We start from the raw sequence: 20,033 nt of genomic DNA on the forward strand, positions 1-20,033 counted from the left end.
CCACAAAATGCCCCAACTGACCACAATACAGGCAAGCTCCTGTCTTCATACGGTGCTGCCGTTCCTCGGGTGACAGCCTCGCTCGGCCAATTTGCATGGGTTCCTCTGTGGTAGGTTCTGGGCCACTGTCAGAAAAAGAGGGAATCGGAGAAAAAATTGGTGCAGTAACAGGGAGGGGTCGCCTCTTAGCCCGAGATCGTTCTTGCACCCTGTTGTCAATCTTAATCGCCTGGGAGATCAGAATCTCCAATGTCGCAGGCTCGTCACGATAGGCCAACTCATCCTTTAGTGGTTCATTTAAGGCCTGAAGGAACGCACCCTTAAGGGCCTCATCATTCCAGCCAGAAGAGGCTGCCAACGTGCGAAAGTCAATCGCAAAATCAGCTACAGATTGGCTTCCTTGTTTGAGACTCCATAACTTCTTGGTGATCTCAGAACCTGACTCAGCATAACAAAAAGTCTGTTTGAATTCGGAAATAAAGTTGGTGAATGGATTCTGTAACAGTGTCTGTTGTGAGTACTTGGCCTCAGCCCACCTTAATGCTCTTCCTTGAAGTAATCCAACAATGAAGGAGATGCGGGAGGGGTCATCAGGAAACGACTGGGGTGAACGAGAAAAGACTAGAGAGGAAACCCCCACATCTGCCGATCTCACCTGAAAAAGGCTCTGGCGTGTGAGAGGCAGCATCTCTAAAACGGGATGGAGATGGATCCTGTGCCGGGACTGCTGCTGTGCCGACCGCCGCGCCGGCCGCCGCGCTAGTTGTTGCGCCGCGCCGGCCGCCGCGCCAGCCGCCGCTTCGGCCGCTGCGCCGGCTGGGTGAGTAGGTGGACCTAGAGCAGAAAGTTTTCGATCAATATCCTGGAAGAGCTGTGCCAGGCGATCCAGCCGCTGGTTAGATTGAATCTGCAGGTTAGAGAGAGAGTTTAGGAGGTCGTCGTGTCTAGCTAAGACTGCTAATGGGTCTGGACGAGATCCTGCTGGGTCAGACTGCTGGCCAGATGATTCTGTCATGATTGAAGGTAGACTTCTAACCCACATGCAGAATCAGACCCGGAAACTACTGGTGAGTTACTATTTTTATTAGAAAAGAACAATGAAAAGGTTCTGCAGGTGATCCGTGGGTCTAGGTCCGAGTCACGCCTGGAAGCGGAGAGAACAGGTTAATGGTCTGGCCAGAGGAAGGTAAAGTGCGATGGGTAACCGGGGTTATCGGCTTACGTCTTCTTGAAAGGCTTTCCGACGGGGGAGGGGGCAACGAGCAGTGGGCTGGAGCGGGCAGGCAGGTGAGGCTCTGAGAGCTGCAGGCAGAGTCGCCGATGGAAACTGACCAGATCCAGAAAAATGAAAGAACAGAGGGCTAGTGAGGAGGGTTGACAACAGGCAGAGGTTTACTCGAGAAAATCACAAAATGCTGGCGTTTCTGTAGAAGGCTTTATCGAGCTAGAGACTACCATGGAGGGATAATCATCCGGCAAAGAGGAGAGGTCCGATGGCTCCTTAAATCCTCTCTTGACTGATGATCCAACAAGCTTCAGGCGTGCAGCTCCACTCCAGACCACTCCCCAACGGGGAGCGAGACCTTTCTTAAAGAAAAGCCCAGAACCTGACAGGACCACTGCATTGCTGTGTAGCTGAACTGTCCAGCTGGAGCATGCTCAGTGTAATCTTTCTCTGCAGTTACAGAATGTCCAGTATATATCAGCTACACAACTGAAATGTTTTTCTAGCAAATTTTGCTAGAAAAAAATCTGAAAATTTGAGAATAATCAAAAAAAATTTCTTTCTTCTAATTTTCTACATTAATTTTCAACTTTTAGATCTCAGAAACTTCTGTTATGAGGAGAAAATATTTGCGATTATTCTTAAAATTTCGGAGTTTTTGCTAGAACTGTACTCCTTTTTTCTAGTGATGGGTAGATGAGGCATCATGTCGCATTTCGACCCATAGCAAAAACTGTGTTGATACCGTGCTGATACTGTGTCACTGAATACTGACACCTGCTGGACATAAAAAATCCCCACAGGCAACGTTGGCATAGTTGCCTACCCTACGTTGCCTGATGACGTTTGATGATGTCTAGACCAGTGGTTCCCAACCCCCGGGTACCGGTCAGTGGACCAATTGGCACTGGGCCGCACAAGAAACAATTAAATATATTCGCTTTATGTATTATTTGAGTCTGGAGGATCTTTTATTTTGAAAATCCTTTAACCAGATTCTCTCGATTACTTGCGCGCCAACATTAAGCCCACAAGCAGCAAAATGAGTAAGAAACAGATCAGATGTCTTTGGAAAGTTTCTTTGCAAAGGGGAAAAGGCCCAGAGAAGAGACAGGAGAATGGATTTATCCCAGACCGGTAGGTGAGTCCCACATTACAAGCCGCTCTGCGTAACATGCGGCGACCGGCTGCTAAAGAGGCAATGAAGCTTCAAACCTCTTCGCCACGTAGAGACCAAGCACCCTGTGCATATAAGCAACACTTCGGGTGTCATTGTCTCGAATTACTCCCAGAAGGAACAGTCTCATTGCATAGAAACAGGCTCAGGGCTCCTGTTAGTCAAGTTAAAATGAGTTAAAATTTTCACAAAAGTAAAATGTCGTTTTTGTTGCACATCTGTATCTAATTTGAAGGGATATGTAAACATTACCATAGCGACTAGAGTCAGAGAGCGTTTGGGCAGTGGTCGAGAGGAGATGAGTAGAGCTTGTGAGTCTTAAGTCTGGTTTAGACGGCAAGATTTAAGAATTGTCGGCCATTCTCTAAACCTCTGTGACCACAGAGCTGATAAAAGTACAATAGGTTTGATCGGTTCGTATGTCCAGCCACAAGGTAGGAGCAACACACCACATACAAACCAATTCCACTCACGAACATTCCAATTCCAGAGGATAATCCAGTAAAACCCCCAAAATAGCATACGGGAATTTAGAATAACCAAACATGGATGACGATGTAGAAGCAATAGTGATACTTTGTGGACTCGTTTTAATAGATAAAAGAGTTAACAAAAAGAAAGGTGGTGAATAAAAAGCGATGGGATTTGCTGCACTATGATTTGGAGGTGACTATGTTTTTTCATAGTTAACATTTTTAACTGAATAAACATAATAAACATATATAATAATGACCTTCACATATAATAATAAACATTTCCACATATCATTTCTGATATCCACCAGACTCTAAGTTGCACGATATGTCAGCTGTTTGGGATACCCCTCTGTTCTTACGTCACCGCGCTTTCTGATTGGCTACCTGTCACATTCAACAGGTTGTATTCTCATTCCCTGTCAGGGAAAATCCCACAGGCTGCGATAAAAGGGCCAAGACAACCCAAATTGGGCACATTCAGGCATTAGCTGGAACACCAACATGCAGAAGTTTTATCTGACGGATCACCCCCCGGGGAGCAGCAAAATTTCCAAGTCTTTCCAGATTTCCAAATTTCCAGAAAAAAATGAAGTAAACAATACATTTATATGAAATAATTTATAAAAACCAATTGAGTAATTTGTAGAATGGCTGTGCCTGAGTTTATCCAAGGTGTATCTGGGACTTCATTCTCATGCCTGGCCCTATAATGCCTCAGTATTGAGGAGGTGGATTTATTTAAATAAGACAGTTCTTTAAAACATATGCAACACAACCTGCAGAACATAATATGAAAGTAAACTAAGAGTCAATTTCAGCTGAATTTGGATTCAGGTAGATCAAGTGGAAACTGAAAAGAACTGGATGATACAAGGAAATGAAAACAAATACTTTATTTTCCGATATAAGATCAACCAATTCGCGTACCGACATGGGGTTTGGTCTATGGGTATGACACATGCACCGACGCATCGGTGTTGTCGGACCCATCACTACTTTTTCCTATTTTTAGTGGCTCTAAAGAGCTTAATTCTCTTAATTTGGAGATTTTTCTTTGGTAAAATTGCATAGTTTTCTAATATTTCGATAATATTCTTGTGATTAAACAAAATCTAACACTCCATCATGCAATTGATTGATATAAAAACCACTTTTTGAAATTATTATCTCTCATTAGTAATTTCTTTTTTACAAAAGAGAGCAAGAAGAAAAAAATGGATTAACATTGGACCGAGTACAAAAAAATATTTTATTTTGCCGAGCCCGACTGCAGTGTCATTAGAGAAATTTACACTCATTTCTACCATAAGCCAAGGTTTGGTTTATTCTTACTTTTTTTTTATTTAAGTCTCTTGGACTCTGATAGCTGCTTTGGCTTCACACATTCAGAGTGAGGTTGGTACAGTGGACTCCATCATTGCTTCTCCAGAATCCCAAAGTATGGTTTTATGCTACAGAAGTTGAATTTGAAGAGCTGGTTTGTGCACACAATGTCTGCTTTTTGAAGGACTTGCAGACTGTTTGACTTTAGACTTTAGGTACAGTTATTTTACAGATAACATATGACACTATTGACATAGGAGTAAACAGCGAGAGAAGCTGGACGTTTTTAAGAATAAAGATTTGTTTCCTCAAAGGTAGAACTGAGAGGACTGGAAGCTGCTGTGGTTTGTGCTGCCTATTCCAAAGACTTAGAGAGATGGAGTTACAGTTATCCTACTAATTTATTTAGTAAAAAATGCATTCCAATAAACAATCATAATGATGTGTGCAGTATTAGGTCAAGAAATAACAGGAAAACCTTTTTGCTTTTATAAATCATTGCAGGCCAGAACGGAATGAGGATTTTTTCCCCCCTTCCTGTCTTCCAAAAGGATTAAGGTCAAGGTCTTCTAAAGGAAAACTGTGAAACTGTGGTGCCTGGACCTTTTATGTAATAAATAGTAATATGAGATATCTTCACTGTTTCAAACATGACTACATGTTGAAAGATCATTTCAATTAATAAATTTAATCAGCACCTCTTGATTTTAACCATAAAACTGCAAGGAAACGATGATCAGGTTGAAAATATGTCCCCTGGTTCTCCGCTTTGCTGCATACAGAAGGTCTTGACCAAATAGTTTTGTGACACGTCCTGTAACGTAACTACGTCTCTCTCTCTTTTATAGTAACACATATAAGACATAATTCATACAACTAATACAAGATTTATCAAAAATATATGAAGCCAACAACTTGTAGCAATTTCACAAATTTTATTGTCATCAAAGGGAACACAATTTCTGGTTGCATATATTAAAACATAGTTATTTCTTGTGATTAAATGTTACACAGAATCTTGAATTTTTTCAGTATATGATAAATACACATTTAGCTAGGTCTTTAACAAAATTAAACTATTAAGAATAAATTGTGAGTTTCTACCAGATTTAGTGAGTTAATGTTATTTGATGAAATGAAATGCTTTCTATTCCCAAAACTCACAAATCTCCTGTCACTAAGGAGATGGTTTATAATGGCTGCACTTTTCTCCAGTCAGATACGGGTCACAATACAGTTTGTATTTAACCACAACGTTTCCATACTGTCCTGCGCACACGAAAGTATGACTACCAGGGATCAGGTACCTCCCGCACTGTACGAGAAGGTCGTCATATTTTGGGTCTTCATCCCAAACCTCAATCTTCAATTCCAGGCTTGTGTCAACCTTCAATAGAAAATTTGAATGGAGGATCATTCAGATGCATATTTTCTCATTCAAAGTCAAATTATTTAGCGGATATAGAAAGTAAAACTGTTGTCCATGCATCTCAAAAGTTGATAAATGCAGTGTAATGTTAGCCAAAACACAACAGCACAAGATATGAAATACATCAGCTAGGCTGTGTCTGTTTACACAATATATGTTTAAAGTGGTTTCTATTCAAATATTTTCAGATTTTTTTTCTATTTTTACTTTTATTTGTACTCGATCATAAACACCATGATTAGCATGGTCTAATCAAGTAAAACCAAATTCTTTTTCATGCAGGTGCTGACCCAGTATCCCAAAACATAAAGAGTCTACAGCCTGGCTTGGATCTACAAATGGAATTGATTTTATGCTTTGATTTATCTTGTTTGATTGGATTTATTTATTTCAATCAGGTTTTTAAAAAACAAAAAATAAGCAATCAGTAGGACAGAGAAAACAATTGGACAAAAGGTTTTACTTTGACATTCAAGGTTCATTTTGTACATTTGTTGTTTGGTCAGCCAAGTTTTTATGCTCATGATTGATTTGTAAAAGCAATAAGAGAGGATCAGCACTTCCTGTCTCATCAACAGGTTAAGCAGAGCAGTGAGTGTGGGAGCCGCATGTCCACAGACACCCAGGTTGGTTCTGAGAGAACCGAAACAAGAACGAGTCGAGCCTAAAGGGTGGTTCTCCTTTCTTGTTATTGTGGCTGCTGTCTGATGCAAGCCACAAGTTGAAGGACAGATTAGTTCATGATCAATAATTTAACATCATCTAGCTGAAATGGAAACTACAACACATTTCTGATATTAAATTATATTTGACCCAATATGAAATGTTTGCTAACAAATAGTTTTGGTGGCACCAAAGAATAAATTCTCCACACTGCTGGTAAATTAATGTTTATTTTTGTAAAAATAGATGCTGGTATTAACTCTTTAAATTCTGCTGCATCAGCAGCGTAAATGGATCAGTTTGTCTGTTGTTGAGCTTTATCAGCTAATCTGTGATGATAACATTTACTGACCTTGCCCAAATTAAACTCAGCGTCCCACTGAGGCATATTGGATTCGATCATTTTGGTCCTGCGTTGTATGGAACCATAGTGCACCTTGGCATAGCTGTGAACAAGAGGAGCCATTTAAATGGTGTGCTCATCAGGTTCCATAAGGTCTTTGTTTTTTACCTTTGCATCAACCCACCCGTCAGTTTTTCCAATAACATCTCCATATAGTTTCCAGCCTCGAACAATGCTCACTGCTAGAGTTCCACTTGAGGCGTGCAAAGGGCAGCAGTTAGAGTCCAAATTAGGGATGTTGTCGTCACAGTGTGGCTCTTGGGGTGATTTCTTCACAGAATTGTCCTCCAAATAATGCTCAATAGCATCTTTCACTGCTGCCTTTTGAAGCTCGTTTGGCACGAGCTCATAGAGAGGTCGAAGGGAGTATGAAACAACATCTGGATGTTCTTTCAGGCTCTTTAGCCAGTTCATGTAGTCTATGGAATCATTTTGGAAAATTGAAAACTCCCCCAACCAACCATTTCCTCCTGATACCTCTGTGAAGTGTTGGTAGAGACCAGAGCTGAAGTTAGTGGCAACGTCCTGGTTTTTTAGGACACGAATGCAAGAATTTGGGACACTAGAGATTTTCATCATCCCCAAGCCAACAGCAACACCCACAGATAAACAGGCGTGGATCTGGGTGAAAGAACAGCACAGAGATTTTTAAAAAAAAAAATCTCTAATACACCAGATATATACATAAAGAGCCAGACACAAGCGGAGAAGAATATGTTCATGTAGAAATTCTAGGAAATTTAAATGGACAAACAAAAAACAAAAGTCACACCTAGAAATACTTAAAGTAGGTTGTTGAAAGTGATAAACTTCATATTTGTAATAAGGAGGAGGCGTGGCTTCAATATGTAAGAACACCATGAACTGTAGTAAAATCTCTTTGGGTAATTTCACGTCTTGAGTATCTTGGAATTGAGGTAAAAGGCCACAAACGAACTTTGACACTAACTTTGTACAGAACTCCAACATACGTGGAAAATTTCTTTACGGAATTGAATGAGCTTCTATCTCTCATATGCATTGATTATGATTGTTTAATAATTGTCGGTGATTTCAACATTCATGTTGACAACCCCCAAGACGGACGGGCAAAAGAGAGTTTTGTTTTAACACAACATGTCAATCAAGCAACACACACTCAAGGACACACACTGGGCCTGGTTATCACTAAGGATGTGAATATTTCCAATGTCTCTGTAAATGATGTCGCCCTGTCGGATATTTATTGAGACAATTACGCACTTAAATCATACATGCATTTCAACTTTTATGTACATTTTTACATTGTGTATCTCTGTTCAGTTATTTTTTATTTTTGCATGTGTTAGAGCAAGCAAATATCACATTTTTGAGTTAGAGCGTATTTGTTCATGGGAGCAGCAGTTATTGATGGTGAAACATTAGTAAAGAGTTCTAGATAACACAAAAGGTTCAGCCAGTAGATATTTGTGAAAAAAATACATTGAAGCTTATTCATTATTCTGATTTGATCCCCATTTTCTTATTATATATATTCCTGTATTATCAGTAGTTAGGTTACATGCCAGTAGTTAAAGAAAAAAGTTATTCACATAATAATTCAGCTGTAAAGTTGGGGTATTTAGTTAATAAATTCTCAGACTTGATTAGAAATAAGCATATCAGTGATCATTCCTTGTGTGTAAAGTTTCTTCATTCCCACATTAGATACTGAGCTTGGTTTTATTAATTAATAATAAATTATGGATTTCAATTTGTAGTAATTAAATGAGATGTGCAAACCAAAACAAATAAAGACATTAATATTTTACTGTACTGTTGGGTACCTGTATGGACAACACAGTAGAAACAATTCACAATGTGAAAAATATATTTTTTCTGCCATACGGGGTGGAAAGTAATTGGTTACATCAAACCATACCTGCTTATTTTCAACTATAGGCATTATCACATGTTTTGTTCTGTGCTTTTTGTTACCTCACTTGAGGTTAACCCATTCATGGAGGACAAACAGCTTCGTGAAGATATCAGTCGTCTCAGTCGCCCTCCAAGATTAACCTAAAACAGGTTTAAAGTGGTTTAAAATAGTTTGCTGCAGAAAAATGTCTGTAACTAATTCACAATGTGTGTGTGTGAGAAAGTTCTCACCTTTCTGAAGTAGTGTGTGCCATAGGTGTTTATGAGCTTTCTATACTCGTTCCAAGTGGAGTATTTGTAGTGAGTTGGCAGGAGGTCTAACCGCTTTTTGAATTTAAAGCTTAAGGGAGGTGTGTTTGATAATATAAAACTAGACACCAAGACAAAATGAGACAATTATTTCAATAACCATGACCTGTCAGAACACAATGAAAAACGTCAAATTTCCATCCTACCCATAAGTGTTGCAGGTGACACTGTGTATGCTGAAAATGTAGCGATCCTCTTTGATCCTTTGTGAAGCAAACTTGTAGGCATTGGAGCGGGTTGCTCCCACATCTAACTTGCCAAACTCCGGTCTTTCTAGAATATCCAAGCCAGCCTGATGAAGTACAGACAACACATGTAGTTTATAAGGTGTTAAATAAGAAGCCATATTTTTCTATCACTATTCTAATCACTTCAGTTCAAACTATAAATATGATAAAATTCTTGGAAGAGCACATATTAACTGAAATGAAATTGTGAAAAAAAGAAAATCAACCAGCAAGGTTTCTATCAGGGTTGTGTTATCAAAACTCAGGGCAGCATTGAAAATATTCTGAAATGTTCAGCTTTGAGATGTTTCTTACCGTCCAATTACTGGCATCTTGGGATGTGTAAGACTCAACCAGAGAGCTGTTGGGACATTTTAAAGGAAGAAATTATTATAAAACATCTATACAGTTCATTTTTCATTAGGTAATAAAGCGTTCTAGCTTAGTGAAATTGATTTAACTATTGTTATTTTAATACATAAGCCTTATTAGGCAGGTATGTATAAGCTACAGTTATATTCAATAAATTAGAAAATGCTTCCATATGTGGCTCGGTTTTCAGATTAAAAGTACTTTTTAAAATAACTTCTGAGTATTTAAAAACACACTTGTCATTTAACCCGCACTTTTGTATTTACAAATGGCGGATGAGACTGTGCCTCAATACATGGCTGCTTTACGTGAGTTGGCTATAAAATGTGACTCTGGAACCATGGAAGATGAGATGCTACGGGATCAGCTTATTGAGAAGGCTTATGCCCCGGAGATGAAAAACAAACTTTTATTAGAATTTTCACTAACGTTGGACACCGCTATTACGCTGGCGTGTCAAGTGGAACGTGCTCTTCAGTCGTCCAAACTCCTCAGTGGAGCTACTGCTGTACACACGGTTGCTCAGCGCGGACTTACTCAACATAAGAATAGAAACCGACAAACCGTTTCTAAAAATAGCCACATGCGCACCGCGCAGCAGAGAGCGCGAGCCTGTTATCGTTGTGGATCGACAAATCACCTGGCAAATGCGCGAGACTGCCCTGCAGCCGCAGCAAAATGCAACAGCTGTGGTAAGACTGGACATTTTTGTAAAGTTTGCCGCTCAGCTAACCAAGTTGGAGAAGTAATGCCTGAAGTGGTTGTGCTCATGATGATCGCAAAGGACGTTAACGCTACTGATAGACTGCTTTGCAAAGTGAACATTAAAGCTGCGTCAGGGGAGGTTACTGACTCTGAATTACTGGTTGATACAGGATCATCAGTTTCTATCATACTAGAGACTCTGTACAACAGACATTTTCCTGAGAGTCATTTAACTGCACCACGTGTGAAACTGGTCACTTACTTGCAGTGGCGGAGCCAGAGGGGGGGCCAGTGCCCCCCCTGTCATCTGATTGGCCCCCCTAGTGGCCCCCCTTGATGATTGACATGTAACCGCACCAGGTCATTTCTGTACATTATTTGGAATCATTCTAAGTCAACCTAATATCTAAAGAAGAAAAACAATAATAAATATATCAAAAGAAAATGTATAAAACTTTATATAAGTCCATGTGATGACATAAATAAATAGATTTTTATCAGACGCGATACCAGCCTCCTTTATACTCATAACAACAAGCTGATATTCTTCTCCTGGGTGTTTCAGTTATGCTGCGCTGTGGTGCAATTCAAAGGCTAAAGCCCTTCATACCTGGTGGTGATGGTAAAACACCAATAAGTTATTCATTGATCCTCCGCAAAAAAGAGAAAAAAACGAAGAGGGGCCGACAATGTTCGTAGTTTGGAGCAGAGGTTGCGCTGGAGTTTTTTTCGTTGTCCGTCAAAGAAAAAAATAATTTTATTTCCAATTTGTAGTCATCAAACGAAACATTTATTATTTCTCTGCTAGAACGTTTTTGAAATCAGGTAACATTTCACGAAATGATGTGATTAGAAGACAGCAGAACTCTGATCATTTCCTGATCCCGCATCACTTCCCTCTGCGGGAGAAAAACCCCGCAGAAGCGGATCAGCTGCTGGACGCTCCAAAGTCTCTGGTCCGTTAAAGCGTCCAGATCAGAGATGATCCTCTGACTGATATTGTTCTTAGTTTGATTAATAATGAGCTCCACGATGTTCTCTGTGCGTAAAGTTGAAACTGTCTGCGCACCAAGTGGTCAGCTGCGCTTGATCACAGTCTGGACAGAAACCAGCGAACTGCTCTCTGTTCTTATCAAGATGAGGGTGAGGAGGGAATCTGGCATATTAACTCAGTTAAGTTTTTACTGGTTTTGTTTTTAAAACACCATTAACGTAAGCAGTGTAACTATATATTGTATATTTGGCGTTTGTCATCTCATGTGTGATTGATTGGAGCGTAACGGTGGAGCATTTATTGCCCAGCGCACTGCGCTTGTTTCTGCCTAACGGATCTGCACTTTAATTTCTTTCCTCTCTCAACAGTCAGCTGTTATTCCTCTACATAAACTACAATAAGTAGATCACATTCTCTTTAGGTTTTCTCTGTGTGCTGCAAACTCATTAAATGTAAACTTATTAGAAGCCCGAGCCACCATCAGGCAAATAGTTCTGGTTTGACCCGAAATATTGTTACCCGTCAAATTACCTGTCCAAACAGAGCTTCCTAACCAAGGTGTCCATAACTCTTCAACACGCTGTCAGCTCCCGGTCAGAAAGACGCATTTAGTTGAGTGTCCATGAGATGATATTCAGAAAGGATCTTTTATTTGATTGATTTTAGTTTCCTCTGTGATGAACTCTTAGCGTAAAGTCTATCATGTCTCCATGTGCACCAGTCAAAGGTGGTAATTATAACATGTCAAATGACAGAGGGGCTTAAAAACTAACCAAATATTCAGTTTGGTTATTTTTTAAAATTATATATATGTGCACACACACATTTAAAATTTTGCCCCCCCAGAGGTAGTCCTGGCCCCCCTTGGCCCCCCCAACTTTAAAAGTCTAGCTCCGCCACTGCTTACTTGAAAGAGGACATTCCTGTAATAGGATCTTTGGAAGCTACAGTTACCCTTGACAACAAAACTGCTCCTGCTTCTTTGTATGTGGTTCAAGGAAGATCTGCATTTCTTGGAATGGACCTAATAAAAGCACTGAAGTGGACATTGAGCCACGATTCAATCCATGTTCCACCTCCTGAACATGCCTCTTCTGCTGCACTTATGTTGCTAACAAAAACAGACTCTTCTTCTATTGGCTGTGTTGCTGGGTTTGTGCACAAAGTTAAAGTACGTGAGGATGCAGTCCCAGTTCAGCAAAAACTACGACGTCTTCCATTTGTAGTACGTGAAGCTGTGTCAGAGGAACTAGATCTGCTCCTAAAGGAGGGCATTATGGAACACATTGATGCTTCTCCCTGGTTTTCGCCTATTGTGGTCACAAGAAAAGAAGGTAGACTAAGACTATGTGTGGACTTAAGAGAACCTAATAAAGCTATTATTGCTGACAGTCACCCTTTGCCCCACATGGATGAGCTTTTAAGTGAGCTCAGGGGTGCCTCTGTTTTCTCCACCATAGATCTGGCATCTGCATACCACCAGCTTCTACTACATGAGAACAGTCGGGACCTTACGGCTTTTATTACACACAAAGGACTTTTCCGCTACTGCCGAGTCCCGTACGGGTTGGCTTCTGCTCCATCTGCATTCCAAAAAATGATGGAAACTGTGCTTAAAGGTACAAGTAATTGTGCACCTGGTGTGCACAATTACTTGTATGATGTAATTGTTGCAGGATCTTCTCTACAGGAACATGACAGACGCCTGCGTGCTGTGCTTCACCGTCTTACAGATGCAGGTCTGACACTGAACATGCAAAAATGTACATTTAGAGAGTCCAGCCTCAGATTTCTTGGACACATCATTTCCAAAGATGGCATTCTTCCTGATCCAGACCACAGTTCAGCTGTCCATGATGCCCCACCACCACATGATCTACCATCTCTGCGTTCCATCCTGGGTTTAATCTCCTGGTACAGTAAGTTCCTTCCCAATTTTGCCACAGTAGTGGAACCAATGTGGGCTGTACTAAGAGAAACTGCTGACTCTGGTTTCATATGGACTCGAGAGGCTGATCAAAGCTTTAAGGAACTGAAAGAGCTTTTACTGAACAGTCCTGTTCTGGCTCTGTTCTGGCTCTCTCCCAACCATTGTCACCACAGATGCTTCAGACTATGGACTAGGTGGTGTGTTGACCCAAATACACCCAGATGATACTGAACGAACAGTTGCATTTGCATCCCGAACTCTGACCCCTACAGAACGAAAATACTCTACAGTGGAAAAGGACGCTCTTGCTTGTGTGTGGGCTGTTGAAAAATGGAGGTCTTATGTCTGGGGCCGACAATTCACACTAAGAACTGATCATCAGGCACTGACAACACTGCTCGCTACCAAAGGCATAGGGCGTGCTGGAATGAGAGTCGCATGCTGGGTTGCATGTTTACTCTGCACGTTTACTCTGCTTCACCTATGATTTGGAATACAGGCCTGGATCACAAAACCAGGCTGCAGACTGTTTGTCACGGTTGCCACTCCCTATGGACTCAACTCCTGTAGATGAACCTGACATGTTTGTGTCCATTGTGTCAGCTTTGTCTGTAGCTAAGTTCACTTCTGCTTCCTCTCAATGTCATGAACTCGCACTTCTTCGTGGACAGATAGAGAAGGGTTGGCCAAAGTGCAAGAAGGATGTGAACCCCGTCTTAATACCATACTTCCACATCAGGAATGAACTTTCTGCATCTCAGGATCTGGTCATGAGAGGTGAACACCGATGCATTATTCCTGTTACTTTACGTGCTACTGTCATTCATCTGGCACATGAAACACATCAAGGTGTTGTTCGCACAAAACAGAGACTTTGTGACCTGTACTGGTGGCCTCAGATGGACAAAATATTATTTCTGTTATTTCTTCATGTACGACCTGCCAAATGAACGACAAATCTGCTCAAACTGCTCCTGCTCCTCTCCAACCCATTGAACTGCCTAACAGACCATGGGAGAAAGTGGCCCTGGATATTGTGGGTCCCTTTGAAACTGCTGTTTCTTCATGTAGATTTGCTATAACATTGGTGGACCATTACAGTAAATGGCCAGAGGTGGCGTTTTCTCACACTGTAACTACTGATGTTGTTATTGCATTTCTGCGCTCTATTTTCAGCAGAGAGGGGAACCCTGACTACATAGTCACTGATAATGGGCCGCAGTTTCTTTCCAGCTCTTTTGCAGATTTTCTCAGAGAAAGGGGAATATCTCATCTGCGTGCAAGCGTGTACCATCCACAGTGCAATGGTGTTGTTGAAAGGTGGAATAGAGTTCTTAAGGAGACAATCCTAACTGCTGAACACATGCAGAAAAACTGGAAAACTACAATAACTGATTTCCTACAAAACTACAGAGCAACACCACATAACACAACTGGAGTATCGCCATCAGAACTACTGCACAACAGGAGGATGAAAACAAAAGTGGACATTTTCCCAACTCCAGAGAAAAGCAGAAAATGCACTACAGTCCAAGAAACAGTGAAACAGAAACAAGAGAAGTCTAAACAGTACACTGACAAACGCCGTGGAGCAAAGACACCAACATTCAAACCTGGAGAAATGGTGAGGGTATGAAGACCTGATCATGTTCGCAAAGGCTCATCAAGATTTACTCCACTGCTGTCTATTGAAAAGCAGATTGGAGGAAGTACTTATGTACTCGGTGACAATAAAAGATGGAATGCTGCCAGACTTTCACGCTATTCTGCAGGTATCCCATGTAAAATGACAAAACCAGAAACGCATGACCCTGTGGTTCAAAGGAAAAGTGCTAGAACTGTTGCTAGACCTGCATGGTTCAAGGACTTTCAGCCAGGTTAAGGAAAAAGAATAAATGAATACATAAATGATTGTGTTGCATGTTTAGGGTTCAGGTGAACTAATTCTCATGTAACAAACTGGTTTCAAATATCTGGATTTTATTTTACATTTGGTAATTCTGTTCCACAGTAACTTGGAGTTTTAGTTATAAAGTACAAGGTTGCTGAATATATTTGTTTGGTTTCGTGTACTTAAGTAATTACCCTGCTTTCATTACAGCTAAGATTACACTTGTGACATACAAACTGTTAAATGAGGTAGATGTTCAGTCATATGTTAAATGGGTACATGCAATCTTTTCAAGTAAGAGGGGAATGTTGTGTCTACCACTAGGTGGTGTACGAGAATAGCATAGACTGGGGAAGAGAAGAAGAAGGGATAAGATGGAGGAAAGGAATACCTGATGTGACTGTACTGCTGAGCAAGTTCTGAATAAACGCTGTTAAGAGTTCTTTGTCTACTTCTGTTTTTACCTCGTCCTGGCTTCCAAACATAACATCCTTGATCACATGTCCCTTTGTGTGTGTGAATAAATGTGTGTGTGTTTTAGGATTTCTCACCTTGTAAGTCCCCAGAAGAAGTGCTGTCTTTAACTAAGTTTAAGACTAAGCAGTGACTTGAATTTAGGTCGGGTTTAGGGTCAGAGTCAGGTTTTTATATGTACGGACTAAAGATGTTAAGTTGTCTTGCCGCAACAGACAATGAACCTCTCTCTCCTTCTCTTCAAACACAGAAATGGTTTGACTAGAGAGAACATTTTTGACTTACAGTTTACAACCTGTTCTTCAACCTCATACATCAGGAATTGAGCCTGGAGAAAGGATAATTCTCCACACACTAAAATATTTGAAATTCAATAAGAAAATTGTATTTCTTTTAACTCAGAAATTAAAGTTCATAAAGTTTATTCAACAACAAGACAAGTTGTTTAAACATTGTTTTTGAAGTTCTGTTAGTGCATTAATCTGGAATTGTGAGTTTTAACTTAATACTGGAATTTAAACCAAATAATAATTTCACAATATCCAAGAAAAAAACTGCCTTCGCCTAATTAAAAAAACATACATTTCTGTATTATTTCACTCACCTTATCAAATTAAAGTAACCACATATTTTTACACTAGAATAATTAAAACTCTTGTTTCAACTTGATTAGAACAAATGTTATGATTTGCTAATGAATTTAATAAAGATCACAATAAATTCTGCTCAAAACCTTTTAGCAGAGAATAACAACTTTTTAAAATAAACATTTGCCATAATAACACAGCAAAGAGCTACGCAGGTGCGTTAGAGTCATGACAGCAAACCAGCAAAACGCAAAGAACTTTTAACAGTTTTCCCCCCAAACTAACAGACTGAGTTGAGTAAAGCTGTTGGATGAAGGTAATGTTAGCTAAAAGATGATTAGCTGGCTAATATCAATACAGCACCTTAAGCTTGTTAGCAAGTACTGTAGCTTGTAGGCTACTGTTGTTGTCTATGTTCAGCTATGATTCATTTTGCCCCCCAAAAAGTTGATTCCCCCCCTTGTTCGTCTGGAGTCGGGGCTGTAACTATAACGGGGAGTCTCTAAGAATCCACCGCCCCCCCGTCGCTCACACACATCGTTCGACCAGACAGTTTTTTTTTAATCCATAGGGGGCCCAGAAATAGTTTGGAAACACCTTGAGGGGCCCAGGAGAAAAAGTTTGGGAACCACTGCCTTAAGCTGACAGACTAGACATGCTCTATGATTTGTCCCAAGTTTGGGATTTTGTCTTACAACTTAACTCTGCTTCAAACTTTAACAATATATTTTGCTTTGGTCTTCATGATGTTGTGTGTGACCTTAACTGTGAACTTAACTGAGAATAAAGATAAATTTTATTGATTTTTTAAAAGATTTTACATTATTTTAGGTGACCTATGAAGCTAACTGGTTGCAGTTGAATATCAGAATATCAGTAAAAATGCACACCACATTTTTCATGTATAGCTTCCACTTCAGAATTATCCACTATGTGTTGGTCTACCACATAAAGGCCCAATAAACAGACACGGTTGACTGGAACATGTAATTGTACCATGTAATTAAAATTCAGTAATTGTTAGTTTAATCATGTGATTCAACTTTTACAGTGTTCACAATCCGGTTTAAATACTCTACCTAAGAGAGGTGTGACGTCTGCTGTGGATGTCAGGACTGCATTGACTGACGTAACTCCAGTCCACAACAGAAGATGGAAGCTTAAAATGAAGAAAAATCACGTTATTGTTGATCCCTCAAGTCAGATGTGCAGCTGTTTATTTATGCATTTTTAATTACTTTTTGGAGGGAATTGTTTTGAAGAGGGTTAGTGCAGAGTTTACAGGTTTTGCTGGGGCTCAGGTAAGTCTTCACATCAATCACGTTAACTTCTTTTCTCTGCTGTGTGACTACATCAAAACCTTCCCCCACCAGGTTGTGGCCTGGTACAAAAGGAGCAACAAGACACTCTCCTTCGGTCCCGATCCGACAGGACAGAACAGAGGAGTGAACAAGGAGGACGCTCAGGAGAAGAAGAGCTGAAGTTGAATCGGGCAGCATAGCTGTAGTAAGAAGCAAAAAGATAAATTTTTACCTAATGCATGGAATTTTCCTTATTTTTATGATTCATTTATACACCATCATCTAAGAAAATTAGTTAACACTTTATTTGAAGTGGTGTGCATAAGACTGACATGACACAACACCTGACATGAACACTTTTAATGCGAAGTTGACATTATTCAATATGTCTTTGTTATGACAACCTGATATTAACCAATTCATTACCAAAATTTAGTAATGTAATAGAACACAAAGATACATTACATTTTAAATTTCAATAATTAACAACTATTATGACATTTCTTTTGACAGTTGATGATTCCTGTCCATCAAATAAAGTGTTACCAAAGGGGTTATGCTAACACATGCAAAAATTTTAAATAACTGAACAGAGATACGTATGTAAAATGTGCATAAAAGTTCAAATGCATGTATGAATTAAATGAAAATTGTTTAAATAAATATTTAAATGTATTTAATTCATGGGTAAACATTTGTTTACAGCGCCATTCATTTTAAGATTATAGCACCATTACCCATTGAATTTGGAGGATCTGGGGTGCTGTGGTGGCGCAGCGGCAAAGCACAACCCATGTAGTGAGGCATTAGTCCTCATGCTGTTGATCACAGGTTCAATTCCCAGCATGGCGACATTTGGTGCAGGTCTTCCCCCTATCTCATTACCCTCTTTCCTGTCAAGCTACTTTCAAATAAAGGCTGCTAGAGCCACAAAAAAAATTTGGAGGGTTTGGCTGACAGATACAATAAATTCAGGATATGCTGCTAACACAGGACTTTAATCTGAATAGAATTAAAGTCAGGCTTATTGGTTAAATATTGTTTAAGCATATTGTGATTATTACATACCCATGTATTAAATACATCTAAATATTTATTGAAACAGTTACGCATTTAAATCATACATGCATTTCAACTTTTATGTACATTTTTACATTGAACATCTGTTCAGTTATTTTTTATTTTTGCATGTGTTAGAGAAAGCAAATATCACATTTTTGAGTTAGAGCGTATTTGTTCATGGGAGCAGCAGTTATTGATGGTGAAACATTAGTAAAGAGCTCTAGATAACACAAAAGGTTCAGCCAGTAGATATTTGTGAAAAAATACATTGAAGCTGATTCATTATTCTGATTTGATCCCCATTTTCTTATTCAAAATATTTCTTTTTGTGTTATCAGTAGTAGTAGTAGTAGTAATAAGCACACCAGTGATCATTCCTTGTGTGTAAAGTTTATTCATTCCCACATTAGATTCTGAGCTTGGCTTTATTAATTAATAATAAATTATGGATTTCAATTTGTAGTAATTAAATGAGACAAATGTAAAGTGAGTTCTGATTCCCAATAATTTTGATGTCACCTTATGAGGTAGCTACAATATTTTTGGTTTCCAGAATTCTGATTCCCAGCAATGAACAATCAACAAATTAAACTTTGGAGATCCACAGATCTTTGATTTCAAGAAACAGCCACACACCTCCACCACATTAATATCAGTGAAATTAAATTCATTGGAAAATTGTCTTCTTTAATTTAATTTTGTTTTCCTTTTTCATATTAAAAAATCTTACCTGTTCCAAAGCAGACCAAAAAGAAGTTGAAACAAGCAATGTTTCCAAGTGTGCTGAGCTGAGAACTGTGCTTTATAAAGCAGCAGCTCTGGAGAGATAAGGATTCATACAGGACATTGTGTAATGTCAATTGAATGTAGTTACTTTGTTTCTTGTAACTGCAGGTAATGTTTCAGGTTTTTATTTTGGCAACGTTATGTATTAAGTATCTATGCTAACAGAACAAGCAGTTCTACCGGAACTGCAATGAAGGAAAGGTTTAACAGCAAGACAGAAAAATGCATTAAAAGCAACTTAAACGTAGCTTCAGTCATATAGAAACAAGGTAATGGCAATTGAAATTTATTTAAGTATTTTAATGAGTGTATTTTAAGTATTTTAATGAGTGCTGTTGACTTGCTATAGGAAATAACTTGATCCTGCAGTCACTCATCCTGTGATGAATGCAGCTTTATGCCACTTGCTACAGAAAGTGAAAAGGTTATAACATCCAGCTGTATTTAAGGCATCCAGTCGATTTATTGTGTTGAACTCATAAAACAGACAGGAGTTCTTCTTTAGTTTCAGCAACTAGATTTTCCCCACTCTGTGTGTATCTTTCTTGGAATTGTTCTCTGTGTAGCAGCCGGACATTAGTGCACAGAAAAACTGTTACATAGTTTCTTCTTCTAGTTACAACTTTACAACTGACTCTACTTCTGCTACAGAAAAAATCACATAGCACGCAGCTTTAACTTTGAAAAACTTCTGTGCTTGAACAAAAATAACTAGGCGTGATGTTTTAAACAATAAAATTAATAAGACAAATAAAATGTATTAAATAATTGAATAAAATAGTTTTTTGTCCATAACTTAAAAA

General features: G+C 39.3%; 1 protein-coding gene and 1 long non-coding RNA gene across 2 annotated transcripts; both read right to left on the reverse strand.

Moving 5' to 3' along the window:
• Positions 1-1,068: 1,068 nt before the first annotated feature.
• LOC145548608 (uncharacterized) lies at positions 1,069-1,607 on the reverse strand. Its single transcript, XR_014084678.1, has 2 exons — positions 1,223-1,607; positions 1,069-1,144 (listed from the first exon to the last, which is right to left on the reverse strand). It is a non-coding gene; the product is annotated as an uncharacterized LOC145548608 (long non-coding RNA).
• Positions 1,608-5,116: 3,509 nt separating this feature from the next.
• Positions 5,117-19,275, reverse strand: LOC145552869 (perforin-1-like). Its single transcript, XM_081610911.1, has 10 exons — positions 19,175-19,275; positions 17,320-17,582; positions 17,161-17,240; positions 9,444-9,489; positions 9,048-9,193; positions 8,824-8,962; positions 8,653-8,733; positions 6,821-7,317; positions 6,646-6,739; positions 5,117-5,588 (listed from the first exon to the last, which is right to left on the reverse strand). Exons 2-10 carry the CDS (start codon positions 17,578-17,580, stop codon positions 5,379-5,381), a joined length of 1,554 nt encoding a protein of 517 aa, XP_081467037.1. The 5' UTR covers positions 17,581-17,582; positions 19,175-19,275; the 3' UTR covers positions 5,117-5,378.
• Positions 19,276-20,033: the final 758 nt, after the last annotated feature.

Source organism: Poecilia reticulata, chromosome 1 (genome assembly GCF_904066995.2).
Source record: "Poecilia reticulata chromosome 1, P_reticulata-male-v2, whole genome shotgun sequence".
Taxonomy (NCBI): domain Eukaryota; kingdom Metazoa; phylum Chordata; class Actinopteri; order Cyprinodontiformes; family Poeciliidae; genus Poecilia; species Poecilia reticulata.